At 37.2% G+C, this 20992-nt stretch overlaps 1 protein-coding gene across 6 annotated transcripts in view; it reads left to right on the plus strand.

Moving 5' to 3' along the window:
* The window catches only part of GLIS3 (GLIS family zinc finger 3), a 424356-nt gene that overhangs the window by 337700 nt on the left and 65664 nt on the right, over positions 1-20992 (plus strand). For all 6 annotated transcript variants that reach the window (XM_023521261.1, XM_023521258.1, XM_023521259.1 and 3 more), the window contains one exon: positions 20822-20966. In XM_023521261.1, coding sequence (XP_023377029.1) covers positions 20822-20966 — 145 coding nt within the window. The remainder of the gene's footprint in view (positions 1-20821; positions 20967-20992) is intronic.

The following is a 20992-nucleotide window of genomic DNA, read 5'->3' on the forward strand; positions in this document are numbered from 1 at the left end:
AAGAAGAATCTATGCTTCCCATGCCCTGGGGAATTTACTCCTACTTACCCAACATTTACTCTAAGTCTATTATTTTGCTAAGGTCTTGGGTGTACATAAATGTAAGATACGCTCTTTTCCCTCGAGACAGCCAGAGACGTTAAAGCTGGATTTTGACAAGGGGTAGGCTGGTTGTATAGAGGTGAATTAAAGTGTGGAGTGGAGATAGACTAGAGGCAGTTGTACCAATTAGGGCAGTATACACTTTTACAAGATTTAATGGATATCCGGACAAGGTTAATGGCATTTGGGTTGAACATGAATGGATAGGGAGTAGTGACGGATTAAATGCCAGGAATAAGGGGAAGGGAAGATTCAAGATGGTTCCAGAGTTCCTAGCATCCAGAATTGAGTAAGCTGTCTACAAGAGGAATTTCTTCTTCCTCAGAGAAATCTCAAGTCTACTTTTAGCATCTGCAATTAATTGTAGATGCTAATCACATCTGAAAAAAATACTTTCACAGTAATACCTAGATTAATGTTTTATTGCATAACTGGGGACTAGAGACCAGCCAAGTGGACACATAAAACTGACTATCACACCCATAAACTAAAATCCATTTTGTTAAAATTTAACCGAGGTTACTTTATTTGAAGGTGACACTAGCCAAATGAAAATGGGGTGTGGTGAACCTCAAAGTATAATTTATATTGGTGCGAATTGATTATTCCCTGGGAAAACAGAAGGAAATTAATAATTGGATATACCTGGTTCCACTTCCTTTCATTATACCATTGACAGCTCAAAGCAAATTTATTCATTCCATTTAAAGAGACTCTTCTAAGAGAGTAAAAGAAGCTTATACTCCAAGTAAATAAATGGATTCTTTTTAAAGCATATTTTGCATTATATATCAGAGAATTTACAGAATCATACAAGTTTATCACAATGTTAACTTGTAAATCTGTATTTTTGTTAAGTTTATATCATATATTTAATACAGTGTGTTTATATCATATTAAATGAAATAATGACAGTAAAACACTTAGCATGATGCCTGACACATTATACATGCCTAGTAAAGGTTAGCTATTACTCCTAGAATTATATCGTGTCATCTGTTGTTTCTAAGAAAGAAGACAAGTGGTTGTTAAAATTTTAGTAAGTTGAATTTCTCTACTCCAGATTTCTCCATTAATTTATTTTTATCTCAAAATTATTTTAGCTGTTTAAAAATAATGGAAACTAAGATTATAGCATAATTGAGTTGTTTATATATCCGCTTTGTTTTTTTCTTCATGCAAGAAACACATTTGTAGTCATGTTTATATATTTTAAAATCTCAACCAGACAAGTTGACCATCCTAATGCCTATTTTCATGTGGAGAATCTATGTCTTTGGATTGGAAATCCCTGCCATTTGTCAGTTCTCTGTAAATATTCTTTTGTGAATGGGAGATGGATGGGTATAGATGTAATGCTGAAGAGTTTTACTCTTATGCCCATTTCAGACCTTGGTTGTTTTCCTGATTTTGCCTTTTTTTCCCCCAAAATTGACAAGATCTTTCATTATTTCCTCATTATAATTGTTTGCTATTTTATTTCATCTTGTGTGAGTTATCTGGTCATTTCTTCTGCATATGGACTTCTGTCATGGACCTGGATTCAAATCCCTACATCACTAGTTTTAATAATATAACCTTGAGTGAGCGACTTAACATCTCTGAACTTTAGGCTCTCATTTGTGAAGTTTGGATAGTAACAGCAATCCCATAGGTTCATTGTAGCTGCTAGTGAGAAGACACTTGTACAGTGCTTAATGTAGTCCTGTACCAGGCAGAGCTCAGTCCTTGGAAAGGAGGTAGCTTATGGCCACAGGAGTGGGAGTTATTAGAAGGTGTTACAATACAAGGAAGATGGCTTGCTGTGCTCCATTTCTGCTGAAGAAACTGGTTTAAGAGAGGTGGAAGTCAGATAATAGCTAGAATTTTCTAAGGGAAGAAGAGGTTTTTCCTGCCTGAGCTAGTTTAGTTGAATTCTTGCTTGAGCAGGTAGAGGAACTTGACAAATAGATCTTTGAGCTTCTACAAGGCTCCACTTGAGTTGTTTATCAAATGGAAACCAATCTCTGTGATTCAGATACTTTAGTAGGGATCATGGTAATAGTGACAAAAATGGGGTCTTATTTTCCCTACATGCTTTAACGTTTCAGAGCCATTTTGTATACATGATCTTATTTTTCTTCTTTTGGCCATTAGAGTCAGGATGAATTTTTTATTACTACTTCTACTCTCTTAATTTGTTTTTGAGGAATGAGAAAGTTCAGAAGTGGAAAAGGAGCCAAGTATGATGCCAAAAGGTGGTATGCTGTCTTTCTACAAGCCAAAAGGCCTAACAGAACGTGAGCCAGAATTAGTTAATACTGCTTAATGCATAGCCGTTCTTTAAGTCTTGCCATACTGTTTGCAATCTTGGCCTTCCACAAAATATTTTGGCAAAATATTATTCTCCCACTCGGCAATCCAGAGCCCTCTTTATAAACTCTAGTGAGCTATCATGTGACATCTTAACTCACTATTTCCCTTGTTTGTTGAATTTGGACTAACTCTTGAGTTAACTATTAAAATGTGACTACAAATAGTTGCTGCCTCAGTGGGGCTGTTCTTTTAACTGCAATAGAAAGATGTTTTTCTGAGTAGCTTTATGGGATGGGTGCTTGCTGTACTGCCACTACATGGGGCCAGCTGTGTGCACAGCTGTAGTCCATCAGAATTATGAAAGTCCTTAAATGTAACCTTATCCTCCCTGCAGACCAGTATGGGGAATCACATTTAGAAAGTCCCAAAAGATATTCATAAGCCTCTTTGTGAAATCTTAAGCTTTATGACTTTTAAGACAATCTCTCTCTCTCTCTCTTTTTTTTTTTTTTTTTTTTGTTAGTTAGCAAGTCTAATACGTGCAAACATTCTTCATATTACTAGGTCAAAAACCTACCTTCCTAGAAAACTGGCATATGCGCTATACTTCTGTCTTCAAAGGATGTTTCTTCTTTTCCATTGATGACCTTGCTGAAGTATGTAGAAATTCTGCATTAATATCCTCACTTCTACAATTTTTTCTTATTACCCAGCTTCAGGAATTTTTAGTGTATGGATTGCATTCCTTTTTATTCTCTTCATTTCCTTCATGCCACAGAATACAGTTTCACCTAGGGTCACATGAGATCTGCAATGTCATTTATTGGCTATTGAAGCAAGCATTGAGGTTGAAAACATTGACAAGGGAACTGATGCTAAAGGGCCTTATATGCCATGCTCAGATGTTTAAACACAGACTGGTCAGATCTATGATTTAGAAAGATAATTAGGGTGGTAATATAGGGGATGAATTAGGGGTTTCGGGTGAAAGGAGACAAAATAATTACGTGGCATGTTTCTATTTATCAATATTCTTTAGATCCAGTGGCTCATTCAATTATGACTACATCCAGCTGGGCTATCATCAATTTCAGGTTTCTCAGTCTTGTCCAAAATGCTATCATGAGAGACATTTCTAAATATTTTGATGAATATTAGGCTTATTATATCTGCAGCTTTTACCTAATGGTATCTAAAAGAAATGAAAATTCTCTGGTTGTTCTCAGTAACCCCATCCTAACTCCTGTTGACTTCCTTCATTCTGAACTGCTCACCAGCTTGTGATTCTTTCTAGAATCTTGCCAGGCATAAAGTTTAAGCCTTCTGGTGATCAGTTTCATTTCTAGGCTTTATATTTTTTTGTTTTGTTGAAATATGAGGTATGGATTTCTCTTTCTTCATTTTCTGGGCCTTTTATACTTTCTCAAAACATACTTTTATAATCATAAGTGTTTTTCAGTAGCAGAGTTTGTGTAGCCTTAGAACTTTGCTATTTTTCTCCTCTGCTAGGCTTCACTCTTCTCTCCCCTGCTCCAGCAATTATTTTTCTAACATTTCCCATTTGGCACTGTCACCTGTGGTAACTATAGAAGCCAAGTATTATCAGAGATATGATATACTTTATCACAATGGCTTAAAACTGGTGCATATCTTTCCACAAATTTTTCTATTATGTATAAACATATTATGGGGCCCCTCTGTTTTGGTTCTTTTTACTCTGTAGTGTATAGTAATAATCACTGACATGCATTTTCCTCACTCTGTATTTGCAAGGACATCACTGGACTCTGAAAAAGGAGATTCAAAAGGGAAAACGTAGCTAAAAAGGTAGCAGAACACATCAGACAAGAAGCTCCGATTCACAATTGTGCTTTGGGCTAGCATAGCATACAAGCACCAGCTATAGGAATTTGGATAATGTTTACCCATTGTGGACTTTGTATAGAAATTGTATTTTGAGACGACAGTGTAAAGGATATCTTTGACATTTCCTTATTTGCAATAAGCAAATACAGAAATCAGATTCATTTTTGTGTACTCAAAATGACAGTCAATCAAGGATAATCGATTTTCCTGTTCCTCTTTTTAAAAATAATTTTATTCTTTTACGTGGAAAAATATATCCAGAACAAGTTCCCTGATTTTAAGTTCATAAAAACCCAGACACATTGTGGAGCCCTAAATCATGGCAAATGAGCAGAGCAATCTGATGCTTCATAATGTTTTCCCATTTCCCATCTCTACCCTAATTACGAGCTTCCTCACCCCTACCCTAGATATTAATCTTGAAATTGATCAGACTTCAATAGAGCAAAACACTCACGAACTCAGTACCACCTATCTCTCTTCAACCATCAGTGATAGCAAAGGGTGAATTGGCATTTAAAACATTTAGTAATAATATAATGGGTGCAATTACTCATTTTATTCTCTTCCCTTATGAAATAAGAGTTTAAAGGAAATGAGAAGACAGACAATACTAATCACTAAACACCTGTGTAGAGCACAGTTTACTGGGCATTTTCATGTCTGTTTACCTCTTTAATCTTAACAAACATTGGGTGAGATTAGTATTACACTTATTATAATCTCATTTTAAATATGAGAGACCTAAGATTCAGAGAAGCTAAATGACTTTATAAAGCACACTCAGTCAGTAGTAGGACTGTACTCCAGCTGAGTTTTTCTGACTCTATATCTAGTCTTCCTTTGACTCTATCATTCATACTATGCAATGTCTGATTTTCCATTATGGGAAATTTTGTAACTTGTCAACAAGTTCTTGGCATAAGAATCATTCCCAGAAGTTCTATAGTGGTCTTCTGTTAGAAGACGGTGGTGGGGCCCTTATTGAGGCTCTGACCCTTGGGGCCTCCATGCTTTGGGGTATCTTCCTCAAAACCCTCTAATCCCACCTCCCTTTGGTGACTGACCCAGTGGTACCATCCAAGTGAGGAATCCTGAACCCAGACTGGTACCCACAAGGGTGCCAGCCCCCATTTCTCTCCTTCAGGGCACTCTCTCACCATCTACTGCATATGTGGGGTCAACTAGTTGCCATAGCAAGCTCTGGGACTCATCCTGGGACCCTGTATGCAGGCCCTCATTCCAAGAGTGCAGCCTTGTGAGCAGATCACTCCTCCTGGCCAGGATGGCATTTCTTTAGCTGAATCACTTGAGATTAGTCCTCTACTGATTTGGGGTGACCCACATTAATTATATAGATAGAAACTTGCAAAAAAATTTTTTTGCTCAGTGCCCTGCATATCCTAGGGATGGTTCTGAAGGTGGCAAGAACTGCAAAGAGTCTAAGATCTCACCTTAGGTACAAACTAATAAGTTGGGTTGATATAATTTCATGTGTACTGGCAGAAGACAGGAGCTTCCTGAGTTGAAACAAAGAATCACTCACAGCAATAACTGTAGCTAGAGTATCATCATTTTCTTGTGCCAGCTTCTTGAGTCCCAGTTCCTGTAAGATGACACAAAGAAGGTCAAGTGAATAGTTTTACTATTCCGTTTCCTTAGTTTTCCTTGGCTTTTTAAGGGAATATAAGCAATATACTCTAAAGTGAATGCCAGGGGAGTGATTTAAAGGAATCACTCAAACACAGTTGTGTTTGCTCACTTGTCAATGTTACGCTTCCTTTTCCAAGCCCAACTCGGCATCAGCTGTGTGCACTGTACATGCAGACATCTTTAGCCTTCACAGTACATGCTGTTTGTGGTTATTGCCTCTTTTCCCGTACTTCTGTGCAGATGCTGCCTCCATGAAACACCAATGACTTGGATACAAAGTACTGATATTTACATTGACATGGTTAAGTTAACTTTGTGGTGGTAAAAGCCTCAGATTTTCATTTCCTGGCTGGTATTTGCAATGTGGAATTGCAACATTGCATTTACGTGCATTTTTGCCTTTAAAATGTTCTGTGGTGTTGCAACATTTGAGAAATTCCCAAGGACCCTTAATCTTCCTGCAAACACTGGTTTGTAAGCTAATGACCAACACACTATCTCAGAGTAATCTTCTTATACTCCTGCTGCATAATTCTGATATTGTATTGTATATCTTTAGATTGTCCCTGTACTACCTTTTAGTTTGTTTTACTCTTGAAGATACCAATAAAAAGATGAAGAAAAACGATTTAAAAAAAAAATTCCAGCTTCTTTCAGGGGCAGTTGTTGAACTTACAGCTACTTTCCCTTTTGTTTTCCATGAAGTCTCATTTAAAATATTTTATTAATGCAAAAAGACTTGCATTCAGGGCTAAGGACCAGTGAACAGTAGCCATGGCAACCAGGAAGCCATTTAAGAGGAGAAAAAATGCAGTAAAGAGTAAATGTTTTAATCCTTAACTTTAATCCCTTTACTTCCTGTTCTCAAAATGAAATATAAATCAGGCACCATGGAGCGCTGCAATTTTTCTCTGAAAGGGATGTTGGCAAAAGAGGATTAGTAATGGACAGACGTGTTTAAGGAATTTAATCACACAATTTGTTGTAAAACTTTTGAGACCACAAGTGACCAGTTCCTTTGAGTGGAGTCAATGAGAACCAACAAAACATACTTTGAAACTGATTAGAGATTTGGCGCAGGGGGACACCCGTTTGCTGTTATTGTTACATCATTTCAGTCTGTGGTAATGACATGAGAACCCAAGGAATTTGCTTGGTTACCCAGTGGGGAGGTAGGAGACTGGGGAGATGTCTTATTGGTAGAATAGAGATATTCTTTTGATCTTCAAAATACTAGGGAAAAATTAAGTCGCCTGTATTTCGCATACTACCTTTCCTTGATGTTTGATTACTTATGGGAGTTTTACAAAAAGGTGTGCTTTCCATTGTAAACAGATCTTGGGTTTCTGCTAAAAAGCACAGGCTTTAGTTTCTGTAGACAGTGAAACAGAACTCTCAGAAGGATAGATTATTATTATTTTTCTTATGTGTCTCTACTTTTTGTTTCTAAGATTTTGTCTTATACGGAGTACTGCTGGCTGGTTAATTTCTGATTAAAATATCTAATTTTCTTGTTTTAAAGTCATACCAAAAGTACCCACCTCCCCCCGCCCCACCACAGCTTAGAAGGTTGACTTTGATGCTGCAGCACATCTATTTTCTCTAGCTCTACTTAGGAAAACTTTGGGGGATGAAAATGAGACATATCTTTTTATGGTACTTTTCCTTCCCTCAGCATATATATAAAAATATTTCTCTAATAAATTTATTTCTAGTGGACTAAAAGTTATCAGCACACAGGGATTTTTATAGAGATCTGAAGTAGCTACAACTCATTCTAGCTTCCTGTAGTGTCAGAATGTGAAATTAATTCCAATAATAGCATCTTCCCAAGAGGGTGCTGATAATGATGACAGACAAACAATATGAGGCCTAGAACATTGGAGAGTGGAGTAGACACAGCAGACCACTGAGTTTGGAGTTCCTTAAAGACCCTGAGAACAAAAGTATACACTCTAAGACCTGTTGATGGCAGGACATGGGAGGAAGAAAGTTTAAAGGACAATGTGCAACATTGACAGCACCTGTTTCTGCTTCCTCATCTTGACTTGGTCTCTTTTCTCATCATTCTGTCAGAACCAGCAAAACTAGTGTAGTCTAGGACAGAGCTTCTGAGATATAATCCTGGCACCACGAGTGGTCACTGGCAGCCCTCATCATCCTTCCACGCTTTCCTTGGATTTTTGGCTTTCTAGTCTAGATTTCTTGGGGTGGAGTTAATTTTTTTTTTTCTGAGATGGAATTTTGTTTATTACGGGAAGTGGATGATAATAAGAAAGACAAAATAAAATAAATGTCCAAAGGAGAAATAGTAGATTCTGAACGTGACAATGACTTTGACAGGGGCTGCATAGACTACAGGAGTCCACAGACCAGAGAAGTTCAGTTCCTGTTTTTGTCTCTTTACCCTAGAGAACTTCCCTGGACCAAGCCTCCTTTACAATGACCAAGGAAAAGAGCTCCATTTCGCTAAAGCATCAAAAGGTCATATGATTCATGCATCACTCTGAGACATAGTGTTCTCAGATGAGAGAGGGGAAATTACCTTCAGTAAAGGGCTTCTGTGCATTGACAAAAACAACACTACAGGCAAGCTCTTAATTTGGTGGCATTACCTCAGGGGAAAAAAAGGCTCTGGAATAGTATTAAAGGTTGAATTTGGAGCAGTGACCGGGATGACCAGGGCCATAGCTGGTAATTTATTCAACCAGGAGTCAGACGATGGAGGTTCTCATTTTTGACTGTGTAGGTTGTCAAAAAGGGGGCGTGAGTGTGTCATTTCGGGCCCACTCAGCTTGAAATTTCGCTATTCTGCTTACCAAATATATGCTAGACATTGAATCTTTAAAAGGAAGGTAGAAGTTTGGATTTGTTCCCAGCTCTTCCAGATGAATGATATGAAGTATAAATGTAATGAATTAGCATTTCCTATTGGAAGGATTGCTCATTTGCACATTGCAAGAGGCAATATATAAATGCGAAAAGTATTATCTAGTAAAATTTGGCATGGACAGGGACTGAATATTATAAAGAAAAAAACTTCCCAAATGTCTCTCTTTTTTTTAAACTTCTGTTAAGATTTCACTTGACTAATTCCTATTTTATTCTTAGTTGATAATTTCGGCATACTTAAACTGCCTGACTCTTCTTTTCCCCCTCCTATTGCATGAAGACATGATTTTGTCTGTATTTAGGGGCTGCCCTAAAGAATAAGCATGGATTAATGAATTCTTAGCAGCTATTAAGTTATTGTTATTCATTCATTTATTTGTTCACACATTTCCCCAAACATTTATAGAGTACCTTTGGTGGGAAAAGAAGTGCTGTTTTAGGTTTCATGATCCAACAGACATGGTTTCTGTTTACAAAGAGCTTTTGTGTCTTTTGTGACACACACATACATACACACAATTTATAAATAAGGATTATTCAATGTAGAAAACCACAAGTACCATCAGAGTGACACAGAAAAATTGCTGTTGGAATGTTTAAAAAGGAAAAAATGATTTTGGAATGGAAAGACCTGGGAAAACTTCAATAAAGAGGTGACATCGAATCGAACCCTGGAGAATATGCAGAATGTGTTATAGATATGTAGAGTCTAGAGAAAAGGGGACTCCAGATGAGGGAGGCTTGTGGCCAGAAGTACAGCATGAGACATGAATAAGAATGAACAAGGTTTATAGGGAAGAGCATCTTGGCTCTGTGTGACATAGAGACATGAAGCATAAAGTTACACAGCTAGATGGGGCCCAACCTGTTAAAGCCTGTGAGTTTGTACTGTAGGTAATTCTTTGTGGAGAGTCACTAAAGGGCTTTAAAAGGGGGAAGTGACATTGTCAGCAATGTACTTGAGGAAAATTAAACTGACTGTTGAGTATAGGATGGATGGGAGAGCAGAAAGCAAGTGCTCTTCATTGAAGTGACAGCCTTCAGCTTTTAGAAGTAGGCATTTAAAAAATTGTCCAAACACTCATGCATGTTAAAAATCAGGCTCAAATCTCTTTTAGACAATTAGTTTTAATTAAATGAAAGGAAGGAAAAATGACTTTTGTAGTTAGTCTCTCCCCACACTTCCTAAACTATAGCATAGGCAGGGACTATAGTCAGAAATCAATTCAGAGGCAGACAATAGGAGCTGGTAAGATGGAGGGGGAAGTAATTACTAGATAGCTGGCTGCTTTAATTAAATCTTGAGAATACTTGAATAGAAAGAAAAATGCTGCACTTGACTGGGTGGGATGGAATGTGTGTGGTCACATTAGTGCAATGAGCTGGTGTCAGAAGGAATTTATGAAGTTACGATAGCTATAAACCCCTTGTCTTGCTGTGAGTCTTCGCAACCTTATAATTAGGCCCCAAATGGTTAAAAACGATGTTTCTCATGGCTATGCAAAATTCCATGTTAATATTTCTCTACTTGTCTAAAAAAATTCACTCTTTAATTTAATGTTTTCCTTTTGAGATGTTCCTCTAGATGAAATTTAAATCTGCCTTTGACTATGTCCATTTATGTATCATTTTCCAGTCAGAAAAAAAAGAATGTAAGATTCTTGATGTTAGTTTTAGAATAATATTGATTCAAGAGGAAAATGATGTTTTTACAAATATAACAATACAAAAAATCCAAGCTGAATGCCTGTCTGATTTCAACATCCTTTTGAATATCAACTCCCCAACTCTATCTAGGATAGCTCGATAGTGGTATAGATTTTGGTAAGTAAGATCTAGATGAATTATCAGCATTCCCAAAGTGTTCTGAAATGTTTTGTTCTTGATTTTGATTTCTAATATATTTTAGACTTTTCCAGAAGTCTAACGCTAGCTACATTCTTCGGATGTAGAATAATTTTAAGATGATATTTATCTTCCAAAACTAGACTAATGTCTTGATTAGGACATCGTTTGGCCCCAGACTCTATTTATGAGGCTAGCAAGAACCCAGGGAGTCCTAACAGGTATTACTCTTAAAAATTCTAGAGGAAAAAAAAAAATTCTCTGCGTACAACACTAGCCACTTTCCTTAGGTCACCCCATATAATCCTGTAATAACACCCCAGAGTTAGAGTTATTGACCCCATCCTACCCAGGGTGGTACTGAAGCCTTTCGATTAAATATCTTCCGAAGGTCACATATTAGTGTTGAGCTTATATCTACTTGAACCTAAAGTCTCTATTATTTTCTTTAGTCATATTGCTACATTATGGCATATAAAAAGAAGAGCCTGATTAAAAGAGAGAAAAATTTCCCAGAAATGGATGGGAGCAAAAAGAAAATAGAAATACATGTCAGACAGTGTTACAGTGTTCATACTGGATATTAATGAAAAAAAAGTAGTAATAGAAATAGTAGTTAACATGTGTTGAACAGTGACTCGATGCCATGTAAAGTAGATGCTATTATCCACATCGTACAGACAAAATGGAGTTAAAGAGATGCTAAAGAACTTGTTTGTGGTTGTCTAACATTTCACAAATAAAGATATGAAAGCTCAAATTCAGGTATTTTGGGTCTAGAGCCCACAATGCATCTTATCTTTCATGATTCATATTGTAGTTAAGCTATTATTTATGTGGTTGTTAATGGCTTAGTGCCTATAGAGCATGGGTTATTTTTAGAGATAGCTCACTCTTGGGCAGAGATTTAACACTGTCTTTGGTGCCAGAGAATATATTCATCAAGTTTGCAAATGGCATCAAAGTGGGGAATGTGGTGGCTCACTGAGTGATTGAGTCAAATGAAATGCAGCCAAGATATTCTGTACCACTAAATGGCAATGCAGCTTTAAAAAATTAGCTTCCAAATATAAAGAACAATCAGAAATAAAGAGCATCACATATGAAAAAAGATCTAGGGATTTTACTTAATGGCACGCTTTATTTGAGCCACACTGCAAACCCCCATGAGGGCAGGGAACTCAGTTATCTTGTAGTACCACTTTATCTCCTAGGCCTAGCATAGTTTTGGGCACATGGTAAGGGCTCATTAAATAGGTCCTGAATGAAAGAATGAAGAGTATAATATGGATTTTTAAAAGCTATTGACTCTTTTTCCTACCTCTAGGAAGGAAATCTAGAACAAGGAAGTCTAGAGAGTAGGAAGTCTAGAACAAGGATTGTGTTTGTTCTGTTTTACTCCATCCTGGTTCACTATATTAGTAGCTGAGACATGATTTATACATTGGCCATTAAGGTCCAGTGTCGAGAGTACTTGGGATGGTGAATGGAATAATATGCTACACGGGAGAGAAGAGACTGACACTTTTGTGACCTCTGTGTGCCAAGTGCTTTCTAAATCATATCTCATTTAGTTCTCAAAGCAACTAAGATAGCTAAATGGTATTATCCTCATTTTACAGAAGAGAAACTACACTCAGGCAAGTGAATACACCTGCCCAGGATCACACAGTAGTTGAACCACAGTGTTTCAAACTAAAAGGCCCAAGCTCTTCCTACTTAAGTATCCTCTTATCGATATTAAAAAAAAAAAAAAAAAAACCTGCTAAGGGAGAGCAGACAAAGAAACAACTGCGGCCCCTTTCAGGGCCGAAATTCTATAATACTACAGCGTTTTGAGGCTTCTCAAATATTAGAACTGTAAAGTATATTGTAAGCAAAGTTAGTCTGTGTGGTCTGGAGAAAAGGGAAGGAATAAACCCCAGTGGGTACAAATTATGGGGAAGCAGATTACAGTTCAAACTTTCTAATGATTAGACCTATTTAGCAATGGAGTGCACTGAGTTGTAAGGAAGTGAATTCCCTGTCATCAAAGGGGTTTAGACAAAGGCTGAGCCGCCACTACATTACGAGGTAATGTTGTGCAGTTCACACCATATTTAAATTTAAATTAATTAAAACTAGATAAAATAAAATAAAATCTGGCTCCTCAGTTGCATTACTCACATTTCAATTGTTCATTAATCAGATGTGTCTAGTGGCTACCAATTAGTTCATCACTGAACTTCTCCGTCATTGAAGAAAGTTCTGTTGGCCAGCACTGCTACAGAGTTGGAGCATAAGACTATTGGGCTCTAGTTCCTTTTTACTTTGAAATTCTGTTTCTGTGAACAATTCCCATCAATCACTATTTTTGACTAAATAAGGAGTAGTTTTATAGTATCTATACTGGCAATGAATTTTCATGTCTCTTATTGAGCATATGTACCAACTATTTTGGCAAGTTCATTAATCAGCTATGGATAAAATTTTTGGCGTTTGGAGTAGCTCCTGACCAAATAGGTATCTCCTATATAGAAGTTCAGGATGCTTGATTTTACAGTACCTCATTTTTCAGAAGAGGTTTCTTCTAGTGTTTTTCTAAGTCTTCACTCTCATTTCTCTTCCTCTTTGCAAATTGGTCATTCCCAAAGGAATTTGATAGCAGATTGTTGGAGATTAATTACCTATGATATGCTAGTGCCACTTCATAAATGTCAATGCTATAGCTTCAACTGGAAATTAATTGTAATTAATATAATAGGTTAATTCATTGTAATTATTTTTAAGCCTTTTGGCAATGAGTTAATTCCCCAAGATGTACATAGCTTGAAGTGTCATAGAGAATGCTTGATGAAAATGTTCTTGTACTAAACCTTAACCCTCTGGAAAAAAATTCTACTTGTCTTTCCTTCTGGCTGAGTTTCTCTAGAAATACATTTTGGTGGCATTTGAGTTCTGGAGAACAAAGGAATCCCTATAAAGTGATGCGTAAACCTGCACAGCCAGATAGACAATGCTCATTGGAGAAAGGGAAAACAAAAGACCTGTGATTGTGCCTCATTTTCTTTGGAAGTATGTCTCACTTCAGACTAACAGAATGCCTTTGCTCTGGGAATAAAATGTAATGGAACTGAAAATTGAAGAATCTGGGCCTTTTTCCCTTTTCTAATTATTTCCACTTGACTCACTTAATCTTGGACAATTATTCAGTCATATCTGAAATGAGAAAATGTTGGGAGTAGAATTTCCGTCTCTTGTTTCTAGAGCTTATAAACATTAACAGAATAGTCTTGAACAGAAAAAAAAGCAGAAATCACAATTGACGGTGCCTTGTTTTTATATATTAAGAAAAATCCCTGCATTGTTAGGGAAGCAGCTCAAATTTCCAAATGCAGGAACCTTGTCAAGTTTTGATGGGTGATTTCATTATTAACATTGAAAAACTATCATTTGGAACAAATATTTCATAATAGGAGACTGTACAGAAGCTAAGGAGCCAATTTGTTTACTTGCACCTGGATAGAAATTAAGCCCTAAAATGGGTCATTAAGATCAGGATCATTAACACTCAAAGACTCACAGATTGGTTTTTGAGACTCAGACATGTCTTAGTTCTTCTGAGTATGTCCGTGAACCTCACTGCAGATTTACGGATAGATGGATACATGTAATCCTAATACTTGCTGAGAACTAGATCAGGACTTTATGCCAAAAAAAAAAAAAACACAAACAAACAAAAAAACAAAACAAAACAAAAAACAAAAAAAACCCCACAAGTTCCTGACAATTAAAACTGAAGCTAACTGCCAAGATAAAGAAGTAAATTGCCCATTACTATAAGGAATCAAGCAAAGTCTGAGAGCCACTTATTGGGGTTGCTGTAGGGAAGTCATGCATAAGATAAAGGTTTGGCCCCAGTGATATCTGAAGCCCTTTTGAATACTGATTATTTTTGTAAATTATGTATTTTTTAAATTTAGCCTTTATGATTATGCTTTTAGTGTTATCCATAATATCCTAGAATGCCTCCCTTTCATTAAACATCTACTTACTGTACCCCTGGTATGAGGGCACATCAGGTACTGAAGAGAAGGAGCAGTGTGCATTTGAGCATCTTATGAGTGCTGCTGATTGGCTCTCTGCATTCCTGAATCAAATCACACAAATTTAGAGATATTTACTAAGTTAGATGCTCCCAGAAGCCGTCTATGAAGCAAGGTATGCATGAGCTATTAGGCGCTCCAAGGAGAATCCAGGGAGGAATAAGGGAAGGGGAAGAAGCTAGGCAGGTGATCCCTTTGGGAGCTCCGAAGCATAACTTAAACCTCAGAGTTTGTCATACTTCAAGGCAAAGGAGTTCTAGTTAGTCATTCATTGTGTATTGGGGCGAGGGTGCTGCTAGGTGTTGGCTGTAAAAATACACAGAAGCTGGGAGATGGGTACACCAAAGCTGGGAGAGAGGATGGCACAGACTTAATCAAAATGCATTCTAATAAGATCTGTATCAGTCAAGTTTTTCCAGAGAAACAGAACCAGTTGGGGGCGGGAGGGGGGCAGGCAGGGAGAAAGAAATTAATTGATTTCAAGAAAAGAAATTGGGTCAGTGCAGCAGTAGTGAGATATAACAGTAACTTTTCCAGAGAACCCAGGGACCCTTTGCTCTTTCCCCAGCTAGACCAAGATCACCTGATAGGCTTATGGCTAAAATATAAAAAAGTCCTAAGAGAAAAGGAGAAACGTGTGAGTGTATGCGGTGGGGGAAAGGAGAATACTGAAGTGGGTTATTTCTTGAGCCAGTGTAATATAACTTCAAGGAACTTGACTTTGGATTCTGACATACCTGAATCCAAGCCTGACCTTTACTAGCTGTGTCGTTCTAGTTTTTTTTATCTCTAATATGGAAATCATAGCAGTATGTACCTCATAGGTTTGTTGCAAGACAGTACTGAGCATACTGTAGGCATCTCACTATAGGGATCTATATTTGATGATTGAAATACAGCCTTTAAAAGTGTATCATGGTGACTGGGCCCATCCAGCTCTTTTCTGTGGGATTCATGAGCACGATGATCTTTCCTGACCTGCAGTGCTCATCATATGGTAGTGGCTTTCAAAGTGCATTCTAATAGGACCTGTATAAGTTAGGCTTTTCCAGAGAAACAGAACAAGTTGGGAGTGGAGAAGGAAGAGAGAAATTAATGGAATTCAAGGAAAGGAATTAACTTCCATGATTGTGGAAGTTGGCTAGTTAGAAATCTGTAGGGTTGGGAACTCTGGCAAGAGATGATGCTGTGGTCTAGAGGAGGAGTGTATTCTTTTTCAGGGAAATCTCACCTATTTTGCTCTTGAGGCCTTTCACTGATTAGGTGAGGCCCACCCAAATTATAGAAGATAATCTCCTTTTCTTACAGTCAACTGACTGTAGATGCTAACTCCATCCATAGAATTCCTTCACAGCATCACCTAGTGTTTGAATAATAAGGTACTGTAGCCTAGCCAAGTTGACACAGGACTAACCATCAGTGTATGTCCATAACTCAGAGGTCAAGTGGACTCTCAAAGAAGGGAAGAGAAAGTGCCTCTACAGCTGTGCATAATAATAGAGGATGAGATGAGTCTCCCAGGAAGCAAATAATGGAGACCTTATAAGAGTTCCCTACTACACTAAGACTAAAAGCCAAAGTGCTAATTGAGGGCTGCAGGATACTGCATGGTCTGGACCTGCCCCACTCCACCTCTCAGACCTCATTTTCTACTCTCTAGGTCACACCCCACTGCAGGCACACTGGCCTCCTTGCAGTTCCCTCCTTCTGGAACTCTCTTCACCTCCATATGCACTCAGCTAATTTCCTCCATTCCTTCAAGTCTTCGCTCAAATATCTTTTATCAACAAGGTCACAATTCTTCCAGTGTTCTCAATCCTGCTTAACCTTCCCTTTTTTCTTTTTTCCATAGTACTTACCAACTGCTATACAATTTACTTATTTAATTAATTTATTTACTGTTTACTGCCTCCTCTACATAAACCCCTCAATGAGTATCTGTTTTCATTGCTGATGTATTTGAAGCCCATAGCATAGTGCTGGGTATATGGTTGAGGCCCAAGAAATATTTGTTCAGTGAATGAGTGAGAAGGGTAAGGAAAGGCAGTACTACTCTGAAACTAATGGGATATGGGTAGGGCAGCTTTGTTGAACAACTCCAGGGGCATTGTTCACATAGATTACAACGTGAATAAAGGTCCCTGGAGTTGTCCAACACAGCAGCCTTTTAAACTAGACAAATTGATCGTCGGTGCTTTCAAATTCCACTTCTTTCCATAAAGAGCAGTAAAGGTTCCATAAAAGGCAAGTCCTTTGCTCTCTCCTAAGAGAAGGTATTAAATTGGATTTAATTCTTTAACCTTTTTTATTCCTATGAAAGAAAATATACATTCAAGTTGTTTTTAAGACACAAATCTCATGTAACAAGTTATTATTATGAGATCTGAAGAGAGACATAATAAGAAATGGTTACATGAGGTTTATGCATTACTTAGTTTTTATAATTTCCTATTTCCACAATTTGTTTCCTCTCCTCACAACCAAAAATATCTAGCTCTCCTCCTCAGGATTCTTAGAGACTGGTGATTCTGAAAGTATGGTTCTCAAACCAACAGCATCATTATGACATGAGAACTTGTTAGAAGTGCCCCCTAGATCCACTGAATCAGCAGCTCTGGGCAGGGCCTGCAGGTGATTCTGGTGTATACTCAGGTTTGAGAACCACAGTTAGAGACAATCTTCCATTGAAAAATTTTCATCTGTCTTTTTGATATTTCTAGCAGCTAAGAAGATGTGGTTGAAATATATATTATGTAGTTTGTTTTATATAAATTTAAAACTGTATTTCATTGAAAGACATTTTTCCCAGAAGATTCTGCTGTGTGCCTCCTGCCGCACCCAATAGATAATTCCTGGACTAGAGAATGTTTAAGAGCCTAAAATGGTTTGGGAAGGCCCTGTCCTGGTCTAATCTGGGAGGGAGGGAAAGAAGGAAGGAAGGTTACTAAACTTATATATGATTACTGCATTTCTATGCATATGACCCGCCTTTAGAAATTTTGCATAAGATTCTTAAGACTTGTTCAATTTAAGAAGCACTTCCTAGAACCATGCCTAATCCCAGAGAAAACCAAATTAACTCTCACCACAAAGTTGTATGGGATCACACTCTTGGAAAACATGAATACTTGTTGAAGTTAAGGAAGAATTGCCTGCCTTTGACTCCAGGAGTAACCGTGGCCGTGAAATTCCTTGGAAAGACCTCATCAGTACTGATAATTGTAAAACCCCAGAACACTTGGTAATAGAAAGCAGAGAGACGTTCATGTCTATACTTAATAGAACATGTGGGCCCCAGATCACATTTTAAAGATGGAAGATAAATTAAAAGTGATCACCAGAACTCATTCTAAGCCTTGATTTTTTTCTAGTTTTTCTTACATGGTATGTGTTAGGTTAGTACCAAAGTAAGAAACATACTTTCCAAAGGTCCCAAGAGGGTTAGGCATTAACTCAGACTGTTTTGATCAGAGATTCCAGTGTGGCAAAGCTGAGGAAATTATAATATAATTATGTCTCATTCAGTCCATGTGCTAAATGCTTCCTCCTTATATTTAGGGTCACTATGTCATTTTCATATTCTTGGACTAAGACCTGGACATCTGTTTGTCTCTTTATGAAGCTTTTTGAGATCCAAGAAATACTGCTATCTAAATAGTAACTTACTGATGTCTCATGTGTGTGTGTGTGTGTGTGTGTGTGTGTGTGTGTGTGTGTGTGTGTGTGTGTTTCTGATCAGTGTAGTTCAGAGTTATTGTTGGTGGTGTGCTGGTCATGTTTAACAACTAGCTCTCCATGTAAAAAAAAAAAAAGCCCCAGTTTTTAACATTTGCCAGTTTCCACAGTGTAAATATTTTTACCATGATCAATTTCAAGCTATCACTCTGACATCATTGCATGGAAAGTTTGGAAAAGTTACACATGATTGATGCTCCTGGATTGGTGCAAGCCAACTCCAACAAGTCATTGGAATGTAGATAATTTGGAAAGCAGGGGTAAGGATTTTTAAAAATGCAGAGGAAATAAATTCACAATATTGCCACTAGGAACGAAAATCAGTTTTAATATTGAATTACATTTTCTTACAGTATTTTGCATTTGTGTTTTTATGTAATAGTTAATTTGTACATATAATTTTGTGATTTGCTTTTATTTTCATTAGCATTACTTCAATGATTACATAATATTCCATCAAATCGATATAAGATCACTTATTAGCCCTAATTGTGGACATTTAAGTAATATTTCCTAATTTTGATATTGCTATAAGTAATGCTATATAACATAGGAACATTGGATATAAATCTTCCTTCACCTTTCTTCTGGCTGTTTCCTTAAGACAGATTCTATGATCAAATGGTTTATATAATGGGTCTTGAAAAAATATTGCCAGATACCATTTAGAGAGTTTGTACCAATGTACATCCCTAGCAACAGTGCTCAAGAATGCCTCTCTTACTGTACCTTCACTACCACTATATTTTTTAAAGTTTTGATAATTGATAAGTTTTTAAAAAGCTTTAACATTGCATATTTTTGCAAGTGTGCTGAACATTTTTATGTTTATTGTCATTTCTGTTTCATCTTTTAAAAATCTTATGTTCATATCAAGGGCTGCATAGTGAGGCAATCCCTGCCCAGGAAATTTGGCTATGTGCCTCTCGCCTAAACCATTAGATAATTCTTGCACCAGAGAAAGTTTAAAAGCCTTAAATGTTCTGGAAGGCCCTTTCCTGGTCACCTAATCTGGGAGGGAGGAAGAGATGGACACTAAACCTACTCCCTCACTCTCCCCACTTACATTCCTGGTTTCATCTTCTATTCCTCTTCCGTAGGCCCAGGCTCACACCACTCCAGCCTTACTATTCCTCAAATAATCCAGGCATACCACAAGGCAGACAGGTTCTTCCCACATCTGCAGGGCCCACTCCTTTACTTCTTTCAAGGCTTTTCGTAAGTGCCATCTTCAAGAGGTTTTCCTTGATCCCTTCTCTAAAATTGCCATCCTTCACCCCTATTCATTGTCTTCTTTCTCCATAGCATTTATCCCCATCTGATACTATATATATTTTATTTGTTCATCGGCTTCCCCCTTAGAGTATAAGTTCCATAATACACTATTCTTAGAGTCTAGAGGAATATCTGACACTCAGTAAATATTTGTTGGATGAGTAAGTATACTCCAGTCCTATATCTAAAGGTTTAGTTTGTCTTGATGAAGACAATATCAATTATTATGCTCCCTTTAAATACTGGAGATAGTAACTGTTTGCAATATCTGTAACAAATATATTTCTAGATTTTTAAGGTATTATGTTTTTATATAAGCAGAAGGTAAATATTTTTATGTAACTAAACCTTGAATTGTGATTTTTTTCTATTTGAATTACACTTACAAAATTCTTTTTTATAAAGAAATTAGATAATTTTTCACCTAGACTTGTATTCTAACATTTTTATGACTCGATTTTTTACATATAATTCTTTAATAAATAATTTATTTTGTTGTGATAAATGAAGATCTAAATTTTTTTTCAAGTGATGCTTTTGGGGTTCTGTTTCTGTTAATAACTTTGGTTTTCTTTTAATCATGCTCCGTAATATTTTAAAATTTAACTTCTGTATTTTTCTCTCATGTAAAATCTCTAAGCACCAAATCTCAGTGGACATTTCTTAATTTTCTCCAAGATATTTTCATGGTGGGATCTCTGCATTTTAAAAGGATTTTCCTATCTGGACTAAATATACTTGAGTTTGTTTTTGTTATCACTACAAGTTCTGATAAGATACAGAGCAAGTAAAAGAAAATATCATAGGAAGTTGGTTCTTAGAAGTCGAAATATCAAGGACTGAAGTCAAATCTGCTTCTAGCCACATTTTTCCAGAAGCACCTGCCAGTTATTAGGATTGAAAAACTGCCCCTTATATTGACTGTGAAGCTCAATGCCTAACTCATAGTTGTTGCTTGGTAAATATTTGTGTATTGAATTGCATTGAACCTTAGGGCATGATGCCTTTCCAGTAAAGTATTCCAAGGAACAGCTTTCCTTTTCCATGTGTCTTCTGTTTTCTCTTTCTCTTAGCTGCGGTCCAGTGCAGAGCTCCATCCTGACCTTCTCACAGATTGCCTAACCGTGCAACCCCTTCAACCGGCCACTTCCCCACGAGATGCTGCTGCAGATGGGACAGTGGGATGCTCCCCAGGGCCGGGACCTGACCTCTATCCAGGTAATGACAGCAAAGGCAGACCCAAT

Source organism: Pteropus vampyrus, unplaced genomic scaffold (assembly GCF_000151845.1).
Source record: "Pteropus vampyrus isolate Shadow unplaced genomic scaffold, Pvam_2.0 Scaffold301, whole genome shotgun sequence".
Classification (NCBI taxonomy): Eukaryota; Metazoa; Chordata; class Mammalia; order Chiroptera; family Pteropodidae; genus Pteropus; species Pteropus vampyrus.